Here is a 20,406-nt window from a genome sequence, read left to right as displayed (position 1 = left end):
GTCACAAGATAGGTTGCCAACTGGCTCACTGACGGAACCCACACTGTGAAAGTAGCATACTCCAAATCTGACTTCAAACCAGTGACAAGTGGAGTACCACAGGGTTCAGTCCTGGGTCCACTCCTGTTTGGTATCTACTTTTCTGAAGTACAGGCTAACACAGAAGGTCTTTGGCTAACGAAGTTCACAGATGCCTGCAAACGAGGAGCCATAATTGAAACTCCTAACGATTTGGACATCCTACAAAAGGGCCTCACTAAAACGGATGTCTGGTGTCAAAGCCATGGCTTCAAGCTCGTTGCCAAAAAGTGCATTGTCATCCCCTTTGGTAAAAACTCTGTACCCATGAGCTACCACATAGGTGGTAGTCTACTTAACACCGAAAGTGTGATAAGAGACCTTGGGACACAGATGGACAGTAGTCTCTCCTTTGATAATCACATCGCCACAGTAGTCAGAAAATCCTTCTACGTAGCATACCTCATCACAAAAGGTTTCTCATCCAGGAAAAAAGAGGTCATTGTTCCCCTCTAGTCGTTCCTCATTAGACCCATTATAGAGTACAATGCCCCTTTTGGTATGTACCTCACAAGACATCTACAGCAACTGGAAAGGCCGCAGAAATACCTCATAAAGAGGATTACTGGCCTTAAACAGATGCCCTACGCAGACCGTCTAAACAAAACTCCAGCTTTACTCTGTCACATATCGCCTACTCAGAGGTGCCTAACATACAAATCTATGTCAAGCCCAGTGCTATTGGACATGCTCCACTTAAACAAATCCCAATCCCACCGAGCTACACGTCTAGGGACCTAAACCTTGTCACCACAATAAACAGAACATGCTGGAGGGATAGATTCCTGTCCCAGAGACTTGCCATACTCTGGAACAAACTACCTATCTATATCAAACAAAGCTCCTCATTAGCACTCTTCAAGAAAAATCTTGATGATTGGATGGGAAATAGGAAATTCACCCCGGGGATCACCTCTGTAGCTCTGCGCAACAGGGGCACAGGAAAGGAATTTTCTTGGGTGGCGAAAGCCAGGGTACTTTTTTGGCTAGGCTTGTATAGCCTAGTACCTACCTACCTCCCTTCCTATGGACACAGTGGCTCATTTTTGCTGTTCAGTAACCCCAGCTCATTTGCATGCAGATCCTTGCACATAACCTGGATTATTCACTATTTCAGGGCCTGGCTCCTTAGCAACCACAGATATCTACCATTGTGCATACTGCATACAGGGCCCTCTAATACATTATTCTCACTTAAGTCATCTTTTTAAGATTTCTTATATTTTTATTTTGCATCATGGCATGTTTGCGCACTGCTGCATGCAGTGCAAGCCTAATATGGGTATTTAAAAAAAAATTATATTATTTTTCATTAGTTTGTGGATGCACAGGGGCATACTTTTGCACATATCTGTGCCTATTGTGACATTTCTGACCTTTAACTGGGCTTTTACAGCCCCTGTTCAATTTTTACATTTCTGTACATGGAAATTTTCTGTGTACACTTCTAACACCAACACTTTTCTGCACGAATACCTATCTGCTTCCTGGATCGCAAAACTACCTCATTTGCATGCCGTTCACCTGCTTATGAGGTGATTTGCATGCCACGGACATTTCCGTGTCCGCATGCTCAGACACACCCCACTGCTCTGTTTACTGGATCTCATGGCTGCTTAATTCCATGTTAGCTGCATGCTACTCTGCCTACATGGAAAATCACTCCATGTAGGCTTTATTGAATTCTCCCCATTGAATTGCCATAGTTGGCCAACATTGTGAACACCCAAATGTGCTGTACACTTTGTCAACCAAGGTGGGGGGCTGCAACCCCCACACTCCCCCTTATTATATATACCAACTCTGAGATCACACTACAGTGGGGAATAGGGCAAATTTATAAAAAGGTTTGTTTAGCTTACCTTATGCATTATGGTACTTCCTAGTTGTTGGTCAACTGTGGCCATTCGATGATTTTAATTTTGAAGATAAGCGTCTTTGGTAATATTAACATTTGAGGTTTAACGTTCAAGTATTAGATGTTCACTGTTAGTTTTGTTCGATGAATAAACATAGACCCATTTGAATTAGGATAATTAAGATGAGGAAGCAGTTTGGTTGCCGTTTGGAGGCAGTAAAGAGAAAATGGGTAAATTCATGTTTCATTCTCTTGTGTCTTGTGGTAATTTTGTTACTTTTAGGGATATATATATTTTAGTGTTTGTTTTATTTTATGTTTTGCTACTGATACCCCTGCTTTTTAAACTTTTCTCCCAAAGGCCCAGTTGCCCTGTTCATCCCCTCAGAGGTGAGAGCCTACATGGCTTTTTATTTCCACTGGGAAGAGGGTTGAGTTACAGGAAAGGTACTGTCACCCCCTGAGGTTCAGTTCTTTCTTGATTTGACCTTACCATTCCCCTCTGCATGGGCTCACTTATATCCTAATGGGTTGATGTGCAGTGGGTGTCTACAGGGAAATGTCTTCTGCTTCTGTGACTGATATCCCCTCAGTCATCCCTCCCCCTTTGAATGAAAGCACCTCTGCTGATCCAATCTTTACCAGAAATTTAAAATGGAGCCCCACTCTGTACTTCCAAACCACCTACCAGTGACAAGCAGGTGGGCTCCACTGCAAGGCATCTCTTCTTTGGTTTGGCAGCTGTTCCAGTTTATGGTGTGATAAATTGAACCATGACGTATGACTCATAATCAGGGCTTTATCCATCTGTGTCACACATCTGGAACTTTTGGGGCAGATGCTGATGATATCAAGTATTGTATTTTGACTAAATTAACAAAATATAGTGGAAATACATAAATGGCTGTGATGTACAGCCATGTATGACTGCCAGTAAGCAACTGTATTACCAGGGGTGTTGTCATTGATTGGGTTGACCTGCAGATTAAGTATTCTTTTCTATTTTTAGTAGGTCTATCCCTTTCTAAGTTTTCTTGGCTTACCAGTTATTCCAGAAGGTGTCAAAGTTTTGACTGAGGAAAAATGATGGTTGTATTTAGTTTTTCTCACTCAAATTCTTGTTGCATCTTTGATGGTCAGAGTCAGCATCCAGGGTTTACATGTAAAAATGAAGAAGAAAAAATGGCTTTTCGGGGTTATAATTCTGGAAGTTAATTTGACTCTAAGTCTAGTTATTGTTCACAGCGCAGAGAGGAGATTTGACATTGATTGTCCAGAGATTGTTGGGTTTGATAGGAATGTAAGAGATGTGGCAGGCACTTTGCCACAACAAGCTTTATTAAGATGCAGCAGTAAATTCATTATGTGAGAGAGATAAAACAAGAAGGGTGAGTTTAGTTGGGCTTTTTTATTTTAATTTTGACTACTTTAACAAAAAGTTACATTACTCCAGCCAGATGTACAAGGTTTGTGAAACCCTAACTCAGAAAATAGCCAAGAGCTTTAGAGCTTTCTCCAGGCTGAACTACTCACACATTATCAGAAGTTCTTCAGGTAGTTCAGCTTAAATATTTTTTTCACTGGCTGGAGGTGTAGACTGTGGCGTTAATTGCAAGAGCACCAAGCTCACTTAAAACAGTGTTATGAGCTTAAGCAAGTAAAACTTGAAAGGCTCCTTTATTTTAATTTGGCCTGTGCTTGACATGCAAACTTCTCGCCATCTTCAGCAAATTTTCTAGGTGTAGTGCATGATGTGGGGGTAACCATATTCATATTTAAAAAAAAAAACACATCTGGCTTGAAATGTAAACATTGTTCTCTGATTTAATACATTGTTCTCACATGAATCCCATTATCTCTGTAAGAAAACTAATGTTTTCCTTGACTTCCTTTACTTTAGGAAACAAAAAGATGCATTGAAGATGATACTCCACTGATGACAACTGGATATCCAGTTTGTTTAACAAGACAACATCTGAGTTTTTAGGAAATAAACTATAAGATGAGTGTACACTTTAGCGTGAATCCTGTGAATACCTTAGAAAAAATATGGGATTCATATATCATGTGAGGCTACAATACGTGCATGACAAAAAAAAAGGTCACTCAAAATAAACAACCCAAGGTTCAGAACTTCACATAAAAACTATTTTATTTTATTCACTTGCATTTGTTGACTGGATAAAGTTCTCATTTTCAGTTGAGACATACCTCTCAACTTCCAGATGAGAGAATCAGGGGGCAAGGACCTTAAAATCTGGGACACCTAATTAACATAATATATGTGTATTCAAATAAGCACATTAATGGACACGCTCACGTATGTTCAGTTACACAAAGACAGGACATAATTTTAGACCATGTATTTATTAAAAGCTCTATACGTACACAGACTTAATATGGGATTATTCATATTTCAGACAACTGTATAAAATTCAAGTATTACATGCTCACCCAACCTCACAGTCAGCCAAGAGAGATGGTTTTAAAACAGGTGCCTAAAATAAATGTGTACATAATAGGAAGCAGTACACCCCATAGGGCAAACCTCTCAACCTGTTAGCACAAGAAATCTGTAGAAAGCATAACATTTTAAATATTGTTCCTATAAACTTGGAAAAATGCTGCAATAACATGTTAGAAAGCATTTTCTGAAAGATACTAAAGTCTGAAACTCAAATGTCTGTCATTATTTAGTGACTTAGTTATTTGCCAGAATACAAAATGGTTTTGGAGGAGCAACCCAAAAATATGAACTAAAACTCTGGAGTATACTTCTCAACCTGTTAGCCCAAGAAATCTGGACAAGCTTTAAATAATGGGGGAAACAAAGGCCCAAACATTATAGTCAGATTCTAAACACTGCTCCTATAAATGTAAAAGAATGTTAGAATAACAGGATATTTGTTCACATGCATTTTAAGATAGATAGAAATCAAAGTCTGACACTCAAATGTCTCTGTCATTATTTAGTAACTTAATTCAGCATGTAATGGGGGGGGCAAATTCCCCAACATCAGGGACAGATTTTAAATATTGCCTATAAATTTAGAAAACTGCTAGAATAACAGAATACGTGTTAAATATATTTTGTGAATGATATGCAAGTCTAAAACTCAAAATTAGTAACTGTAATCCTCAGCCATTTTTCAGACAATGTTAACTTACTAGTACCAGAAAGTCAGCACAAAATGAAGAATTAGAATAAAAATTTAAGAGTCAAGTCCTGACAAGCAACAGCAAAACTCAGACCTGTTGTGTACAAATACTCAAGCAGCTTGGCTTCAGCTTTCAAATTCAACCTGTGATACAACTCAACTCCCAAAATTCAAAAAGTTGTCCAGTCCCTCAAGTTTTAGCAAATGACAAATGGGTGAAATGGCAAATGCTGACAAATCCTGAGTTGTTGTTCTTTCCACCTGGCTTTGAACTTCTCATCCATGTCTACGATATCTTCTTTCCCTGATTTTAAAAGCATTGAACTAACTGCCAAGGAGCATCCATTCCTGTTGCGTATATGTGGACTGAGTGGACCTAACTGAAGACCAGAAACGCATAAGGTCTGAGCTTACATATGCAAGCAAAAGTAAGTTAGGAAATAAAGGAAGAAATTAGCCAGCGCCAGCCACATGCAAATGAGATGCAGTAAAGCAGCACTCTGATTGGCCAAGACGTCTACAGCCAGAACAGAGGTCGCTTTACTGTAAATCTGGATGAGAAAAGCGCCCAAATTGGTCATTCAGGGGATTAAGCTTATTGAAGCTTAAAAACCAGTGGTCTCATGGAATTCGAGATGATTGAGAGCTATGAGTCGAGGTCCAGAGAAAAGTACTACAAAAAGAAGCAATATGCAAAGTATTACATACATGTTCACAATAACTAACAATGTTAAGTTGTCTATCTCGCCTTCATTCTTGCTGGATGGGGTTCGGAGCCGACCTCGGCTCCGACTCGGCCACTCTAAAAGCTTGAGAGTTGGTTCCACCGGCTCTAGGCTCCCCTTATATCCCACAATGCTAGGCGTGAGTTACCTCAGATCTCGTTTGCCGCTACAGCTATCGAGGTGTGTTTTCTACCGGCTCCAGGTTAGTGAAAGTTAGACTAGTTTAAATTCTCTAGACTTAAGCTAGCTTAGTGTATTTTTCTTTCCCCTTAGTGTAGTGGATATTATCCCTTCTACCTTTTATCCAGCCCCCTTTTTTTCTAAAGAACTTATAGTTCTTTCCCTAAGGCCTTCGGGCCCTTCCTTCCCTATCCTTAGGGTGTGTATGTGTTTGATTAGGGAGTTCTAACTTAACTTACCTTTAGTTTAAATAATTTCCTTTGAACCCCTATCAGTGTAATCTGTGTGTGTTTTCTGTGTGTGATTACACTTCGGTTCCTTGAGTATGTCCAAGGATACAAAGGTCTCAGGCTTCAAGAAGTGTGACTCGTGCTGTCAGAAAATGTCTCTGACAGACGGTCGCACTTCTTGTGTGTATTGCCTGGGACCTTTACACCTGCAGGACTCTTGTGCTGTATGCCATGGCTTCAGCCCTAGAGTCCTGCAGGAGAGAAAAAATAAACTCATTTTGAGGGGTTTGATTAAGCCTGAAGGTTCCCTTTCTGTGTCATCGGGGAAACCTTCTAAGGCTTCCAAGACCTCGGCTCCAGCTTCAGAGTCGAGGCCTAAGGCTTCGAAGCCTACTGCTTCATCGGCTCCGGCTGGAGCGGATGAGTCTTTGACTGCAGTATCTGTGGTTTCCTCGGCTCCGGCCGGAGCCGAGGCATTAGAGATTCCTGAGTCGGCTCCGATCAGACCATCGGAGCCGACATCTAGAAAGAGATCGAGGTCACCGTCCCTTGGCTCCGTTCATTCGGCTCCAGCGTCTCCCCTGCTGTCTGAACGGAGCCACAGATCTCACTCCTCCAGGTCATCGAGGCTCTCAGATCACGACCTCCAGAGGGTAGTGAGTAGACTTTTGAAGTCCGAGGCACTGGCCCAAATGCTCCAGAGTCCAACTCATCAGTCGATGCCTCAACTTGTTCCAATAAATATTCCTCCTCCGACTTCTTTGAGCTCGGAGCCGGGGCGTCTCGGGACCGAGACTGTGGTAGCGTCGGAGCCGATACAATTGTCTTCGCCGTCGTCGGCTCCGATTTCTTCTTTTGAAGAATCTCGGCGCCAGGCTTCCCTCGTCGGCTCCGAGGGGGTGAGTGGCATCGAACCCTTGTCCGACCCCCCTCTCCCTCTCGGTGCTTCGGCGCTGGTGAGTTCGGCTCCGACATCGGCCTCGGAGCCATCTCTGTCAGTGCCGAGGGAGGTTCTCAGCTTCTCGGAGCGGAGACCTCTGGCTCTGCCGGACAGGGGTGCGTTCGAGGTCATGCGGAGTGTGTTGGAACCTTGTTCGACTCCACAGTCTGCTCCGTCCGCCCCTCCCTCTTCGGTGCCTTTGGTTATGTCGACTCACTCCCTCATCCCAGACCGCAGAGAGCCAGCTCCTCAAGAATCCCCTGTGGGGATCTCATCCTCTTCCGAGGCCTCCCCTGAATTGGCAGGGGAGTCCCCTAGGAAGAGAAAGTGTAAGAGGAAGCACATAGACTCACCTGAGTCTGTCACCTCTGACACAGATTTAGAGGATTCCGAGGGTTCCCCATGTTCCCCTTCTGAAGATGTCTCTTTCGCAGACATTCTAGAGATCCTGAAACAGAGGGGAAATTGGCCAGCCCTTAACCCTTCGGAGGATGAATCTGTGTATCTTGAGGCGTTGGCTCTCGCCCTTCCACCTCCTGGGTGTCCCCGCCCCCCTTGGTCCCCTCATGCAGGTGGTTGCAAAGAAGGCCTGGACGGCTCCTGATTCAGTGGACCCTACCCCCAGGAGACCTTCCAAATTTATAACAGCACCAACTGACAAGCAATTTCTCACAAAAGGTGTTTCTGTGGATGCTATGGTGGTAGCTGCTGCCACCAAGAAGGAACTAGCTGATCCTTCAGTGCCTGTTCATCCCCCTAACAAGGAATCTAGGTCTATGGACAGGTACGGGAAGCGGATGTTCTCGTCAGCGACCTTTGCTATGCGTTCGCTGAACTACCTATGCCATTTTACTCGCCTTCAAAGAGACTTGATCAAAGAAGCGAGTGACATGTTGAAGGATCCTACGGCTGCGGGTTTTCAAGACAAGATGAACACTCAGCTGGCTACCCTGAACTCCATAGCTAACTCCTCCATGCCTCCTCTCTTATGCGGCTGATGGAGCGAGCAGGGCCGCAGGGACAGGAGTGGCCTTACGCAGGCATCCCTGGATGCGGCTATGCAACTGCGGACCCCTTTAAAACGTCATTCACTAATTCCCGTTTGATGGATCATCTCTTTTGGTCCTGAAGTGAAAGAAACCTTGACTAGGTGCGAGACAGATGGCAAGACTCTTTCTGCCGTCGGAGTCCATTTTTCTACTCCTTCTAGGCCTTACCCCAAAGGCCAGAAAAGTGGGAAAATGTGGTTCTGCAAACAATCTCAAGGGACTTCGCCTGACGACAGAGTCGGTTCCCGCCAGAGGCAGAGGGGAACAACAATGGTAGACGCCGCCCTAGAGGCAGGGGGTCCGCAGAACCGGGGCAAACGAGAACCCTTCTCTGATAAGCCCTTCCAGCATCCCGGGGGTGTTGCCCGACTGCCCACCTGGGGAGGCAGCCGGGGGAAGATTGTCACTGTACCCAGAAGCCTGGCTATCCCTGACTCAAGACAAATGGGTACAGTCCATCATTTCGAAGGCTATTCCATTCCCTTCGTCGCATTCCAAACCAATCAAAAAATCCCTTCCAGATGTTCCACCGCTCAAAGGGATCTTGCAGCTTTGGAAATTTCAAAGCTGCTTGCAAAAGAGCAATTCAGCCAGTTCCAGCAGACCAGCAAGGATCCGGAATCTACTCCAGGTTCTTTTTAGTTCCAAAGAAAACAGGGGACTGGAGACCAATTTTGGATCTCAGTATCTTGAACAAGTCAGTCAAGAAAACAAGATTTCGGATGGTCACGCTGCAGTCCATCCTTCCCCTATTGGGAAAGGGAAACTGGATGTGCTCTATAGACCTTCAGGATGCGTACTATCACATAAAAATGAACAGACGCTCCAGAAGATTCCTCCGCTTCAGGCTGGGAACCAGTCATTTTCAATATAGGGCCCTGCCCTTTGGTCTCACCACTGCTCCCCGGGTGTTTACCAAATGCATGGCAGTGGTAGCTTCTCACCTGAGACGTCAAGGATTCCAGGTGTTTCCATATTTGGACGACTGGCTCCTCACAGCTCCCACCAAGCATCTTCTTCTGTTGGCCAGGGACTACACCTTTCGCATTTGTCAAAATTTAGGCATTTCAATAAATTGCGAAAAGTCTGTTTTGTCGCCTTGTACTATTACCTTCATATGCGCAAATCTAGACACAGTCAACATGTCTCATGAGACTAACAGATCAGAGAATAACAGACATACACAAACTGGTCTCGCTCCTCTTCAGCAGCAACAGAATCAAAGCCAGGTTAGTTCTGAAAGTGTTGGGGATTATGGCGGCTGCCATACCTCTGCTTCCATTAGCCAGATTCCACATGAGAATCCTTCAATGGATGCTCTTCACGCAATGGTCATACCAGCAACTTCCGATGTCCCACACCATCATGATTACGCAAACATGCAGAAATCATCTTCTGTGGTGGATGTCTTCCCTCAGCTCTTATTGGGAAGACCCTTTGTCCCTTCCTCCGGTTGCTACTCTGACAACGGACGCCTCTCTGATCGGGTGGGGGGCATTAGCAGGGCAGAACTGTCCAGGGCACATGGCAACCAGGCGAATGCCACTTGCACATAAATGTTCTAGAGATGAGAGCAGTGCTTTTAGCGTTGCAAGCCCTTCAAGACTCTCTTCCCTTGGGAGCGATAGCAATCCAGATGGACAATATGTCTGTAGTGTGGTATATCAACAAACAAGGCGGAACCAGGTCCTACCCCTGTGTCGAGAAGCACTCAGACTGTGGCAATGGGCGATTTCTTCTCAGCGGTTTCTGATAGCAACGCACATCCCGGAAGTCCAATCAAATCGGACAAGTTGAGCAGAGCTATCCTCATGCCTCACGAGTGGTCTCTGAAAGACTCTGTTGTGAGAGAAATTTTTCTCAAGTGGGGTCAGCCTTGCTGCGACCTTTTGCTACTCCCAAAACAGCAAGTGCAGAGATTATTTCACCCTATTCCTTTACCAGGCCAGCCCAGCAGAGACGCTCTAGTCCAAGTTTGGCCCCGGGACTTCTGTATGCATTTCCTCCTTCCCACTAATCTCTCAAGTGATACAGAAAGCTATCGCTCAGAAGGCCTCGTTGATCCTCATTGCTCCTTACTGGCCTCGACAGGTTTGGTTCCCCTTTCTACATCATTTTCTGTTGGAGCGACCTTGGCATCTGGACCTAGTTCCAGATCTTTTGATCCATCAGTCGGGTCAGTTTCATCGCTCCCTTCCCTCTCTGAACCTCACTGCTTGGTTCCTCCAATTCCAACCTTAGCCAGGCTTCCTCAAATATCTCACTCTGTCCGAGATATTTTGATAGCTTCCCATAAATCTTCCACTCGAAAGATTTATTTGAGTAAGTGGTAACGTTTCGCCTATTGGGCTCAAGGAAGGGACATAGATCCTTTCACTGCTTCCATCCAAATGGTCCTTGATTTTCTAGCTGAACTCTTCCATGCAGGTTCATCTCCTTCTACTCTTAAAGTTCAATTGGCAGCTATTTCTAACTTTCATGTGGGCATTTCAGAGTCTGCCATAATGTCCCACAAGCTTTGCAAAGCCTTTTTGAAGGGAGTTTTTCTACTCAGACCTCCTATAAGAAATCCTCCTCCTCCTTGGGACCTAAATTTAGTTCTTAGTTCTTTGATTCTTTCCCCTTCGAACCTGCAGCCTCCTGTTCTTTAAAATTGCTATCATGGAAGACACTCTTTCTGGTAGCTATTACTTCAGCTAGAAGAGTTTCAGAACTTCATGCACTCAGCTGTCGACCTCCTTATCTGTTGTTCCATAAGGACAGGGTATCTTCTGAACCAACCCGTCTTTTTACCTAAGATAGCCTCGTCTAACCTAAATCAAAGCATTGACCTTCCTGTGTTTTTCCAGAATATTCTAACAGGTCTGAACAAAAATTGCATTGGCTAGATGTTCATCGTCAGTTAAGGTACTATTTGGATAGAACCAAACAATTCAGAAAATCTGACCAGCTGTTTGTCTCTTATGCAGAAGGCAGAAAGGGACTTTCAGTTTCAAAGGTATCATTATCTAGATGGCTAACATCTCTGATTTCCCTTGTTTATGAAATTAGACACCAAAAGCTGCCTAACAAACCTAAAGCCCATTCTACCAGAGCTTTGGCTACTTCTATAGCCTTCCAAGACAGACTGCCTATTGACACCATTTGTGCAGCGGCTACTTGGGCTACTCCTCACACTTTCATTTCTCATTATAAGTTGGATTTAGCTTCTAGGCATAGAGCTAACTTTGGTTCCACTGTTCTCAAGAGTCTGTTCCGTTAGGCCACCGGGACAAGGTGCTAGGGGCGGTCCCATCCAGCAAGAATGAAGGCGAGATAGACAACTTAACATATAGAAGTTATGTTCTTACCATAACGTTCCATGTTAGTTGTCTTCTTCTCGCCTTCTTCTAGGCCCCACCCTCCTTCCCCTGGCCTGGACAGACCTAGAGGAGTTTTGATTGTGACCTCTCTTTCTACCACCTCTTTACTTTAGGTATATGCTGCTGTGCATATTTTCCTGGATCAGGATGTAGGTCACCCTTCTCTTCTCCCTGGTTTATAGAGGTGGATTTTGTTTATAGTTATTCTGTTACTATTATAAGCTGGGCCTAGCTTACAAACGAGATCTGAGGTAACTCACGCCTAGCATTGTGGGATATAAGGGGAGCCTCGAGCCGGTGGAACCAACTCTCGAGCTTTTAGAGTGGCCGAGTCGGAGCCGAGGTCGGCTCCGAACCCCATCCAGCAAGAAGAAGGCGAGAAGAAGACAACTAACATGGAACGTTATGGTAAGAACATAACTTCTATTTTAGTAACTAATATTTTCTGTAGTGAATGTTAAACTAATAAAATAATCTACAAAACTCTAAAGGGAAAAAATCATGGTAGTAGTGCACACTTGTGGAAAGAAACTGAAACATTAAATGGTGTTAAATAATTTTGATGAAACAGTAGTTTTACAACATTCTTCTGAAGTATATTGAAGAGGTGAAGACAGGGGTGTTAAATATGCACTTGAGAAATTAAAGTAATAGAGATTATATAAACATTTTATTTTAAAAACTGGGGATGGATATCAGTTTAATCCTGTAATTTTAACTACCCAGAAAGATGTAAACAGTTATAGAGAACTGTTTTGTAGTATGAAGTTAGTGAAACTTTAAAGCTTGTTAGTTGTGTAATTTGTCTTGAGTGAGAGTGGGAAGTTACTCCATAATTTAAAAATGGAAGTAGAGTATAGGGATTCTCTGAAGGAATTCTGAGCTTTATGGGTTGAGGCAGGATACTGAGTTCTTGATGGATGAACTCTTGGTAGCCTGTACCACTGAAGGAGAGTAGTAAGGGATGGACATATATGTGGTTGGTGGAACATGTTATGAGGTATTTTTAGTTAGGTGTGGCTAAGGTAGTTGGAGAGCTCAGCCCACTTAAGGTGTTAAGTGCAGTACAGTTATCGGTTTTATTGAGAAGGTTAGCTGCAAACGTTGCTATTTTATTTTTGTTCAGTTTTTGATAGTTGTGAAGTCTGTAGATTGGTAAATATAGGTGGAAGCATTCATGAGGGAAGGTAACAGGTAAGTGACTGCAGGGATTATGCGGGCATAATCAGTTAGAAAAGGTTTTGCTTTGTAAAGGAAAAATAATTTTTGGTGATTATTCCATTACTTGACATCTTAGCTTGCTAAATTTTGATGGGAAGGAACCCATGGAAGGAGGGTCCTCCATTTTCATGTTTGGATGTTCTTTGGACATTATCATTAAGAAAAGGACAGTTGAAAACAAGCAGGCAGATGCATGTAGAACTGTTGTGTACTTTTAATTAAGATAACTCTTTGTTAAAGATAGAACTTTAGTTTTTGATCTAGAGATTTTTTCTTTTGCATGTTCAGAAACACTAGTTAATTTAGTTGTGTAATGGTGTGTATTCTTTTTGAGCTATTTCGGGTACCGCTAATCCTAGTTTAATTTATTTTGGTATATATAGATTTTCAATACCTACCTTGGTTGATTGGACACTAGACTTGGTAACTTATTATAACTGATAGATTTGACCCTTATTCTCTGTTTTGACTGTTGACTGACTTATACGGTTTTCTTTTTTGAAAATGTCTTCAAAAAGGAATCTGGATTCAAACGCCTCGTTGATGTCTGAGATGTCTGTCCAGATGTTCCACAGTTCCTGCAGTGTGTTACTTGACTTACAAGACTTAGGACAGTCATGGTTTCTGTTGTCACTCTTTGTCATGAGGTTATTACAAGAAAACTTCTACTGGATGAGCATCGGTGGCTTCCAAACAGGGATAGGGCTGCTCTGGATGCTCCAGACATCCTCGGCGAATCCAGACAGTCATTCCTGGAGTCAAAGGAATCATCGCCCAGCCTTCGGGAATAGATCACCGTTGCTCTTGTTTCGCCCCGCACAGTTCAACTGCTGGCAGTTTCAGAGGCCTCTTGGAACCGTGGGCGAGCTCCTCCACCGACTCTGGCTGGCATCGGCTCCATCTCGAACCTTCACTCGCTTCCAGTTCCCTTCGACTGATGTGTGGAGTGGTGGGTCAGAAATTGATGACTCATACGGCTCATCCCTTTTTTACCCCCCTCTCCTCTCTCTGTTGAGCTGGACCATCTGCCCTGCACTCATCTCGTTCCTCCCCTCCTCCTCCGACCCTCTCCAGTCGATCAAGCTGAGAGAAGCCCTGCCACTAGCCCCATGGCCCTCAGAACGGTTTTTCTCTTCGTGCGGTCGTACCTCACTCCCTCCACCATCACCACTGGAGTTGTTCCTCAGATCCGTCTTGGTTCCGGGACCGAGTCTCCGACTGATGTTTCGTTCCAACGCGGTTTCTCGAGCTCTCGCGAATCCTCGCTTTGATCGACTCCCCGGGCCTGTGCCCCGGTTCTTTCGATCGGGTTCTTCTTTCTTCGGCTTGGTCCCGGGACTGGAGTCTCGGGACTCGACAACCTTCTCGACCATGAGGATGGTGCCGGGCAGTGTCGGTTCCCAGCACCTCGACTCAGCTGGGAACGCCACCTCCGTCCTGTTATCGTCAGCTGCTCCCTCTCCACCCCCGGGCCACATCCTCCCAGCCCCTCCCCGTTATCCTGAGCTGCCCCTGTCGGTCACCGGCTTCTTCGATGCTCCTCCCTAAGACCTCCACAGAAAAGCTCCTAGAAGAGAGACTTGGATGCTCCCCAGAAGAATCCTTGCACAAGAATCCTTGACATCTGTCAGAAGCTCTACCCAGTCCTTGAGGGTCCCTACTGCCCCTCTAGAAGATGTCTCCTCCCTAAAGTAGAGAGATCCTAAAACCTCCCCCTCCTGAGGAGGAGGAGTCCTTCTGAGGAGAGGCATGCTTATGCAATCCCTCCTTTCTGCTCGCCTCTCATGAGCAGATGGAGTAATGAGCCTGGCTGCCTCAACTCCTGGGACAATCTGACACGTGTCCTAGAAGAGGTTAGGAAGCCAAATATCCCATCCTACCAACACGGTGGACAAGGCTTTGGAACCCAAAGAGTACATTCACCAAAGGCAGTCCTCGGCAAGGCCACGTCCAAAGGGCCCGGTAGGCGCTCATCTGGACATCCGCCCAACAAAGATCTGTACCCGCGAGAGAGTCCTGGAAGCGATTTTCAGTTCGATTGCGCATGAATGCACTTACTTTGGGAGCTTTCTATCTACAACTTTCTCAGAGGGATCTAGTTGAACTATTTGACTCATTTACTCAGGTCACTACCTGTCTCTTAAGTCAAACAGTACTACAGCACATCTTAACACATTTACATCCATTGCCCTCAAGCCCATGAGGCTTAGCACCCTAAACTCTGACACATTTGTTTTAAGCAAGTCGCAGAGGGATATGCTCTTGGTGAGGCAATCGCGGATGCGCTTCTACCGCTTGCGCTTGCTCTCTTTAGGCAATCCTGGATACCGTTTCATTTGTGTGGAGCCACCTTTTTTGGGATCTTACTAGCGGGCACCCTTGAAAAGTGTGAACAGCCCTAAAGACTCTGTCTGGGAGACTTGTCCTGCTTTCGGTGAACGTCAGACCCAGACTCCCAAACCTGTTTTCCACCGGAAAAAGAAAAATCGAAAAACAAAAAGGATCTTTCCTGTCCCCAGGGTCATCCCCCTCTAGAGGCAGAGGGGGGCAGAGGCAGAGACGCCTCAGCCTCAGAGGCAGGGCAAGGTGAGAGGACAGTATAACCAAGTGGGGAAAACCTCATCCATAACCCGAGGAGGCCCCAGATCACTCCCCTGAGGCAGTCAGACAGCTGAGCCCTGGAGGCTCAGGCCTCCAGCAGCTTCTGGAGGCAGACGACTGGCCTAACCTTTAGGCAGCTTAATTAAAAGCAACTTCTTTCGAGCCCACCTTGCAATCAAACCGAAAACTCCCGAAGAACCACCACAATTTCTGCCCACCCAGGAAAACCCAACTCCCAGATAAACCACCCTATTGCGAGAAACCCAGCCAGTACAAAATCCCCATCCTCCAAAAAAGTCAAACCAAACCAAATCCCCAAACTCAAAAGAGACTTTTTACTAGTTCTTTCCTTCTAGGGGAAAGCCAACAGGGGGACCTAAGCGATTCTGGAACCTAATTGTCAACGCACCTCGGTTGCCTTTCCTTTCTTCGAAGGACGACTGATGTGGCAGATAGATCTGAAGGACGATAGGGCCGAGTCAAGATGGCCAGCCAGATCAGGGAGGGATGGCTACCCATCAATCGCATGGGGAATCGCTTGGGTCGGCCCTTCCCTTTGGTCTGGGGAGGTCTGACTACAGGTTGAGGGCAGCCTTGGTCCAGTCATGCAGTCTCATCTTCTCATTAGGGAGCCAGGTGGGTCTTCACCTGGACGCATCGCCCTCTATTCCAGGTGTTTCTGCCTCTGGGCGACTGGCTTTCGTGGAAGCCACCCAGGCATGCTTTGTACACACCAGGGGATTACACCCTACAAAAAATTTCAGGAATTGGCGTAGCCACCATCACACATTCATAGGAGCGAATTACATAATACCTGAATTAGATACACAGGTTCACAGAAAAAACTTCCTACAGGCAATAGCACAACTTCAAAATGTTATTTCTCTTCTCACCGCAACCCAGAAAGTCAACACTTCAAATTTCTGAAAGTCACAAGTCTGTTTTCTGGAAAGTCAGTGGCATACCTGCTGGCGGCAAGACTGCACATGAGAGTGCTACAATGGCTGCACATCACTGACCTACACAAATACCTCTAATTGCTGACGGTCAATTCATTCCTAATGTAACTGTCACACTGAACACTTGATAACATGCACAGACCTAAATCACTACTCCGCATCACAGCTTTGTTTATAACCACACCCCCCCTGATAGGGTGGGGCTTGCGAACAGGGCGATACAGTAGGGCGGGCGGGACCTTAGGTGGGGGCAATCTGCAGGCGGAATAGACGGAGTTGAGGGCAGTGCCAAAGCGAATGGAATCTTTGCCAATGTTTTTGTTTGGAGTTGGGTGCAAAGTTCTTCCGGACACTTTGTCCGTAGTCCTTCCTCAGGACAACAACACTCGTCCAGGTCTTCACAATCCAGCAAGGGAGTATGAGAATTTCAAGGGGAAATGAGTCCACCCAACTTTCCCAAGAGCAACGATGCCATTCCCAATGGGCGAGATAGCCACGCAGGCTGAGCAGGGCAATACTCACATCTTCATGAGCTGGAGCAGGGCAATACTATTGCCAGAAGCTGATTTTTCGCAAATGGGGTTGTTCTACATTTAGTTCTCAAAAGTAAAGTTTTTCCATGTTATGTTGGAGCTACTTGCCCTACGACCCTCCAGGGGAAGTCCTGCTTCTCCTCTATTACTTTCCCAGGAAGGCCCCCTATGCTATTTCCCCCTATCCCCCCCCTACGATTGGCCCCCATTCAGAAAGCCAACTCCTGATCAAGTTTTTCTTCAGAAAGCCAGGGTTATTCCAAAGACCTCGGCCTTCATTGCCCGCTCTTTCTTCAGACTCCTCGCATTCCTCATGAATTTGGACCCCCCTTTCTAGGACCTTGGACCTTTGGGGGCACCTAGATGCTGACCCATCTCTAGGGACTCTCTCACTAGTCTGGGGAATCTCACTCATCTCTCTAGCCAGGTCTCATCTAGCGCCATCTCCACTGTTCAGCTTGGTTTAGTAGCTTCTCCCGGTTCGCCCCACTACAAAGACTCACACCAGTAAGTGGATACTACACCCCAGTAAGTAAGTCACCAGCTTTTTGAGCTGTTATAGTCACATTAGGAGTTTGGCTGTGAGTTCCTACTGAATGTTTTAGTTATAGAGCTTGAACTAACTATTTGACCACTTTTACTGGGGATTTCTACTTTAAGAGTACAGTTAGCTGCCATTTCTAACTATCATGTAGAGGGTGCGCTACTATTAATTACTTTTAGACTTATCTTTTTTTTTTAAAGCTTTTTTCTTTTCACACTTCATCACAGTCCGATTTCACGTTCCACTTCAATTAAATTGAGACTGCTATTGAAATTGCCACCCCCCAACCCCAGCATTGAAGTTGCCATTGATGGAAAAAATTTAAACTTGGAAAACTTTATTTCTAGTTACTATTACATCTGCTAGCTCTAGTGTCTGAGCCTAGGCCCTTTCTGTCAATATTTCTTTTTATTTAATTCATTTCTGACAGAGTATCCATCGACACTAATCACATCTCTTTCTCCCCAAAGTTTCTTCTAGTAATATTAATCAGTCCATTGAATTACCCACCTCCTTCTTCTTCTAATAAAAATAAATTGAGTATATGTTGCACAATTTTGACCCATGACAAACCAGATTTTATTTTATTTGAACAAATCAATAGAAAAAGGATCATGGGAATTTATAGCCTTTGCTGACAGCAGAAAGGGTCAGAGCATTTCTTACGACCTTCCTTGATTTCTAACTAACTGACTCACTGATGTTATAACATACTGATCATGACTTATCAGCAAAACCCAAACAAAATCTTGCACCATTCCACCAGATACATTCATTTTCTTCTACATCTGCAGCTCACAGACACTATTTTGTTTGGCTGCTACTTGTGCTTTTGTGCGCTACATGCTAAACACCACAAACATTTTAACAGGGACACTAGGTTTAGGGGGGTTTAGGTGGATTTGGCTACTCTAGCTCTCCCTTGCTCTCCTCGTTTTCCTGGAGCTAGGACGCAGGAGCTAGGAGAACAAAGGGGTAGATTGAACATGTAAGAATGAAAGTTGAGATTGAACACTCTCACTTATGTCCTTACCATCGCTCGCCTCATTTATTGTTCTCCCACCCTTTCTGCATTGTCCACCCCCTCTCCCTTGAAGAGCGCTCGATTTGGTGATTTGGTGGAGTATTCTCCTTCTCTGCTGTTGCATTAGTATTAATATCATACCCTTGGTGGTATGTATATATATATGTACTTATATGTATTTAGTTTGGTAGTTTGGCATGGCGTGTCTGGGTTGTTTGGCAAACTAGATCTGAGGTAAAAGCAGAGGGGGGATTGGGTATTAGATGTGTCCCCGAGCTTCTTCGATGCAGAGCTTGCAGAGCTTGCAGTCGGCCGGAGCCGCAGGATCGGCTCCAACCATGTTATAACCACTAATGAGGATGAACACTCCACATGGAACGTTATGGTAAGGACATAACTTCTTTTTTTGCATTTACAGGCTTCTGACTGAGGAGCCTTCAAAAGTGTGCAGTTATTAGATACTGCATAACTTTACTTTGCCAAAACATCAGAAAAAAATTAAACCGCAAAGAAGAAAAATGTATCTATAAAATGTAATTGTGTTCTATTTAGAGGAGAGTTACAAAGGTGAACATGGGCTGTTTCTTTTGCCTTCTGATTGTTTTGTTTTACAGTAATTGCATAACTTTGCCAAAAGTATCTTAAAGTAGTAAGACTTGACACAGCTCCAAGTAAGTAATGGATCATTTTCCTTGGTGGACACTAATGATTTGCAGTACTGAACTGCATTTGAAATGTAAGTGCGCTTTTTAGATAAACTATCAGACAGCAGGAGTTCAGATGAGTGACACTCTCAAACTGTGTTCCTTTCTTTATTAAAAGGTAAATGGGTAGATTTATGCGGAGAAGCGTAAAGGCATGTTTATTTTTTTTTGGGGGGGGGTGTAATTTATTAGCTTGCATCATTTGCTTTAGTATTAATTAATATGGATGCCTTTGTTTATATTTTCGGCCATTTTGCTGTGTACAACATTTGGTTACACTTGAAAGCCTCAGCTCATTGAGAGAGGTACATCAGGTTAAAAGTTATAGTCCTTCATGTTGATTTCCAGAGTAGGACAGTGCAGCCTAAATTTTGATTGCCTGAGCAGCATATGATAGGTGCACAATTTACAGTCTATAGAGAGGACATCACTTATGTAGTTGTCAAAACATTTATGCTTCTCTTACTTTTATGCAGAATGTAGATGATCATTTTAACTTTTGTTCTTCAGAAACTTGAGCTGGATCGTTTCATGCTTTATGCTCATGGACCAGACCTTTGCCGAGAGTCTGACCTACGACATGCCATGGCCAATTGTTTTGAGGCACTTATAGGTATGTTTTTAAAGCTCAGCAGCACTTTGTGCATCTTTTTAGATGTAACCACAGCATGTGTGCATTTAAAGGTGATAATATTTTGGTGAAATGTCAAGATGCTCCAAGATTTCCACATTACTCTGGTGAATCTCTAGTAACACAGTTTCTAAAAATAGCATTAATTTTCTTGTGAATTTATTATCATAATGCAGCATAATTTTAAAATTGCTGCAGTTTGTTTTATACTCAGCATAATGTTGATTTAGTTTTTGTTGTCATGTTCTTTGTACTGCAACAAAGATCGAAACCACTGTAAGAGAACTGCATTTTATTTGATGTACATGTGTATATATTTTATATTAGTGCTTTGTACTTTATCGAGTAGTAATTTTCTAGGAATAACTTAGCGTGTCCATTCCACTTTGCTTATAAACAATGAGATTTCTTGTGGTCTTCTAGTGTGCGTAGTTCCACTTTTCAGTGTTAACATGTATGGCACATCAACCTATACAGTTCAGTGATACTAAACAGAATTCATACCACTGTTGTTTTTTCTATCGGCTACACCACATTTATAAAGAACAGACCATTACCTCTGATATTAAGAAGCTCCTTTATTGTCACTTTTTATCGCAGATGGGTGTG

General features: G+C 44.1%; 1 protein-coding gene across 5 annotated transcripts in view; it reads left to right on the top strand.

Moving 5' to 3' along the window:
* Positions 1-20,406, top strand: part of DROSHA (drosha ribonuclease III) — a 3,547,421-nt gene that overhangs the window by 2,194,617 nt on the left and 1,332,398 nt on the right. For all 5 annotated transcript variants that reach the window (XM_044065333.1, XM_044065331.1, XM_044065329.1 and 2 more), the window contains exon 23: positions 19,677-19,779. In XM_044065333.1, coding sequence (XP_043921268.1) covers positions 19,677-19,779 — 103 coding nt within the window. The remainder of the gene's footprint in view (positions 1-19,676; positions 19,780-20,406) is intronic.

This window comes from Protopterus annectens, chromosome 3.part0 (assembly GCF_019279795.1).
Source record: "Protopterus annectens isolate FY-2018-M chromosome 3.part0, PAN1.0, whole genome shotgun sequence".
NCBI classification, from domain to species: domain Eukaryota; kingdom Metazoa; phylum Chordata; order Ceratodontiformes; family Protopteridae; genus Protopterus; species Protopterus annectens.
The sequence above is the reverse complement of the archived record's forward strand: the minus strand, read 5'-3'. Positions and strand labels throughout refer to the sequence as shown.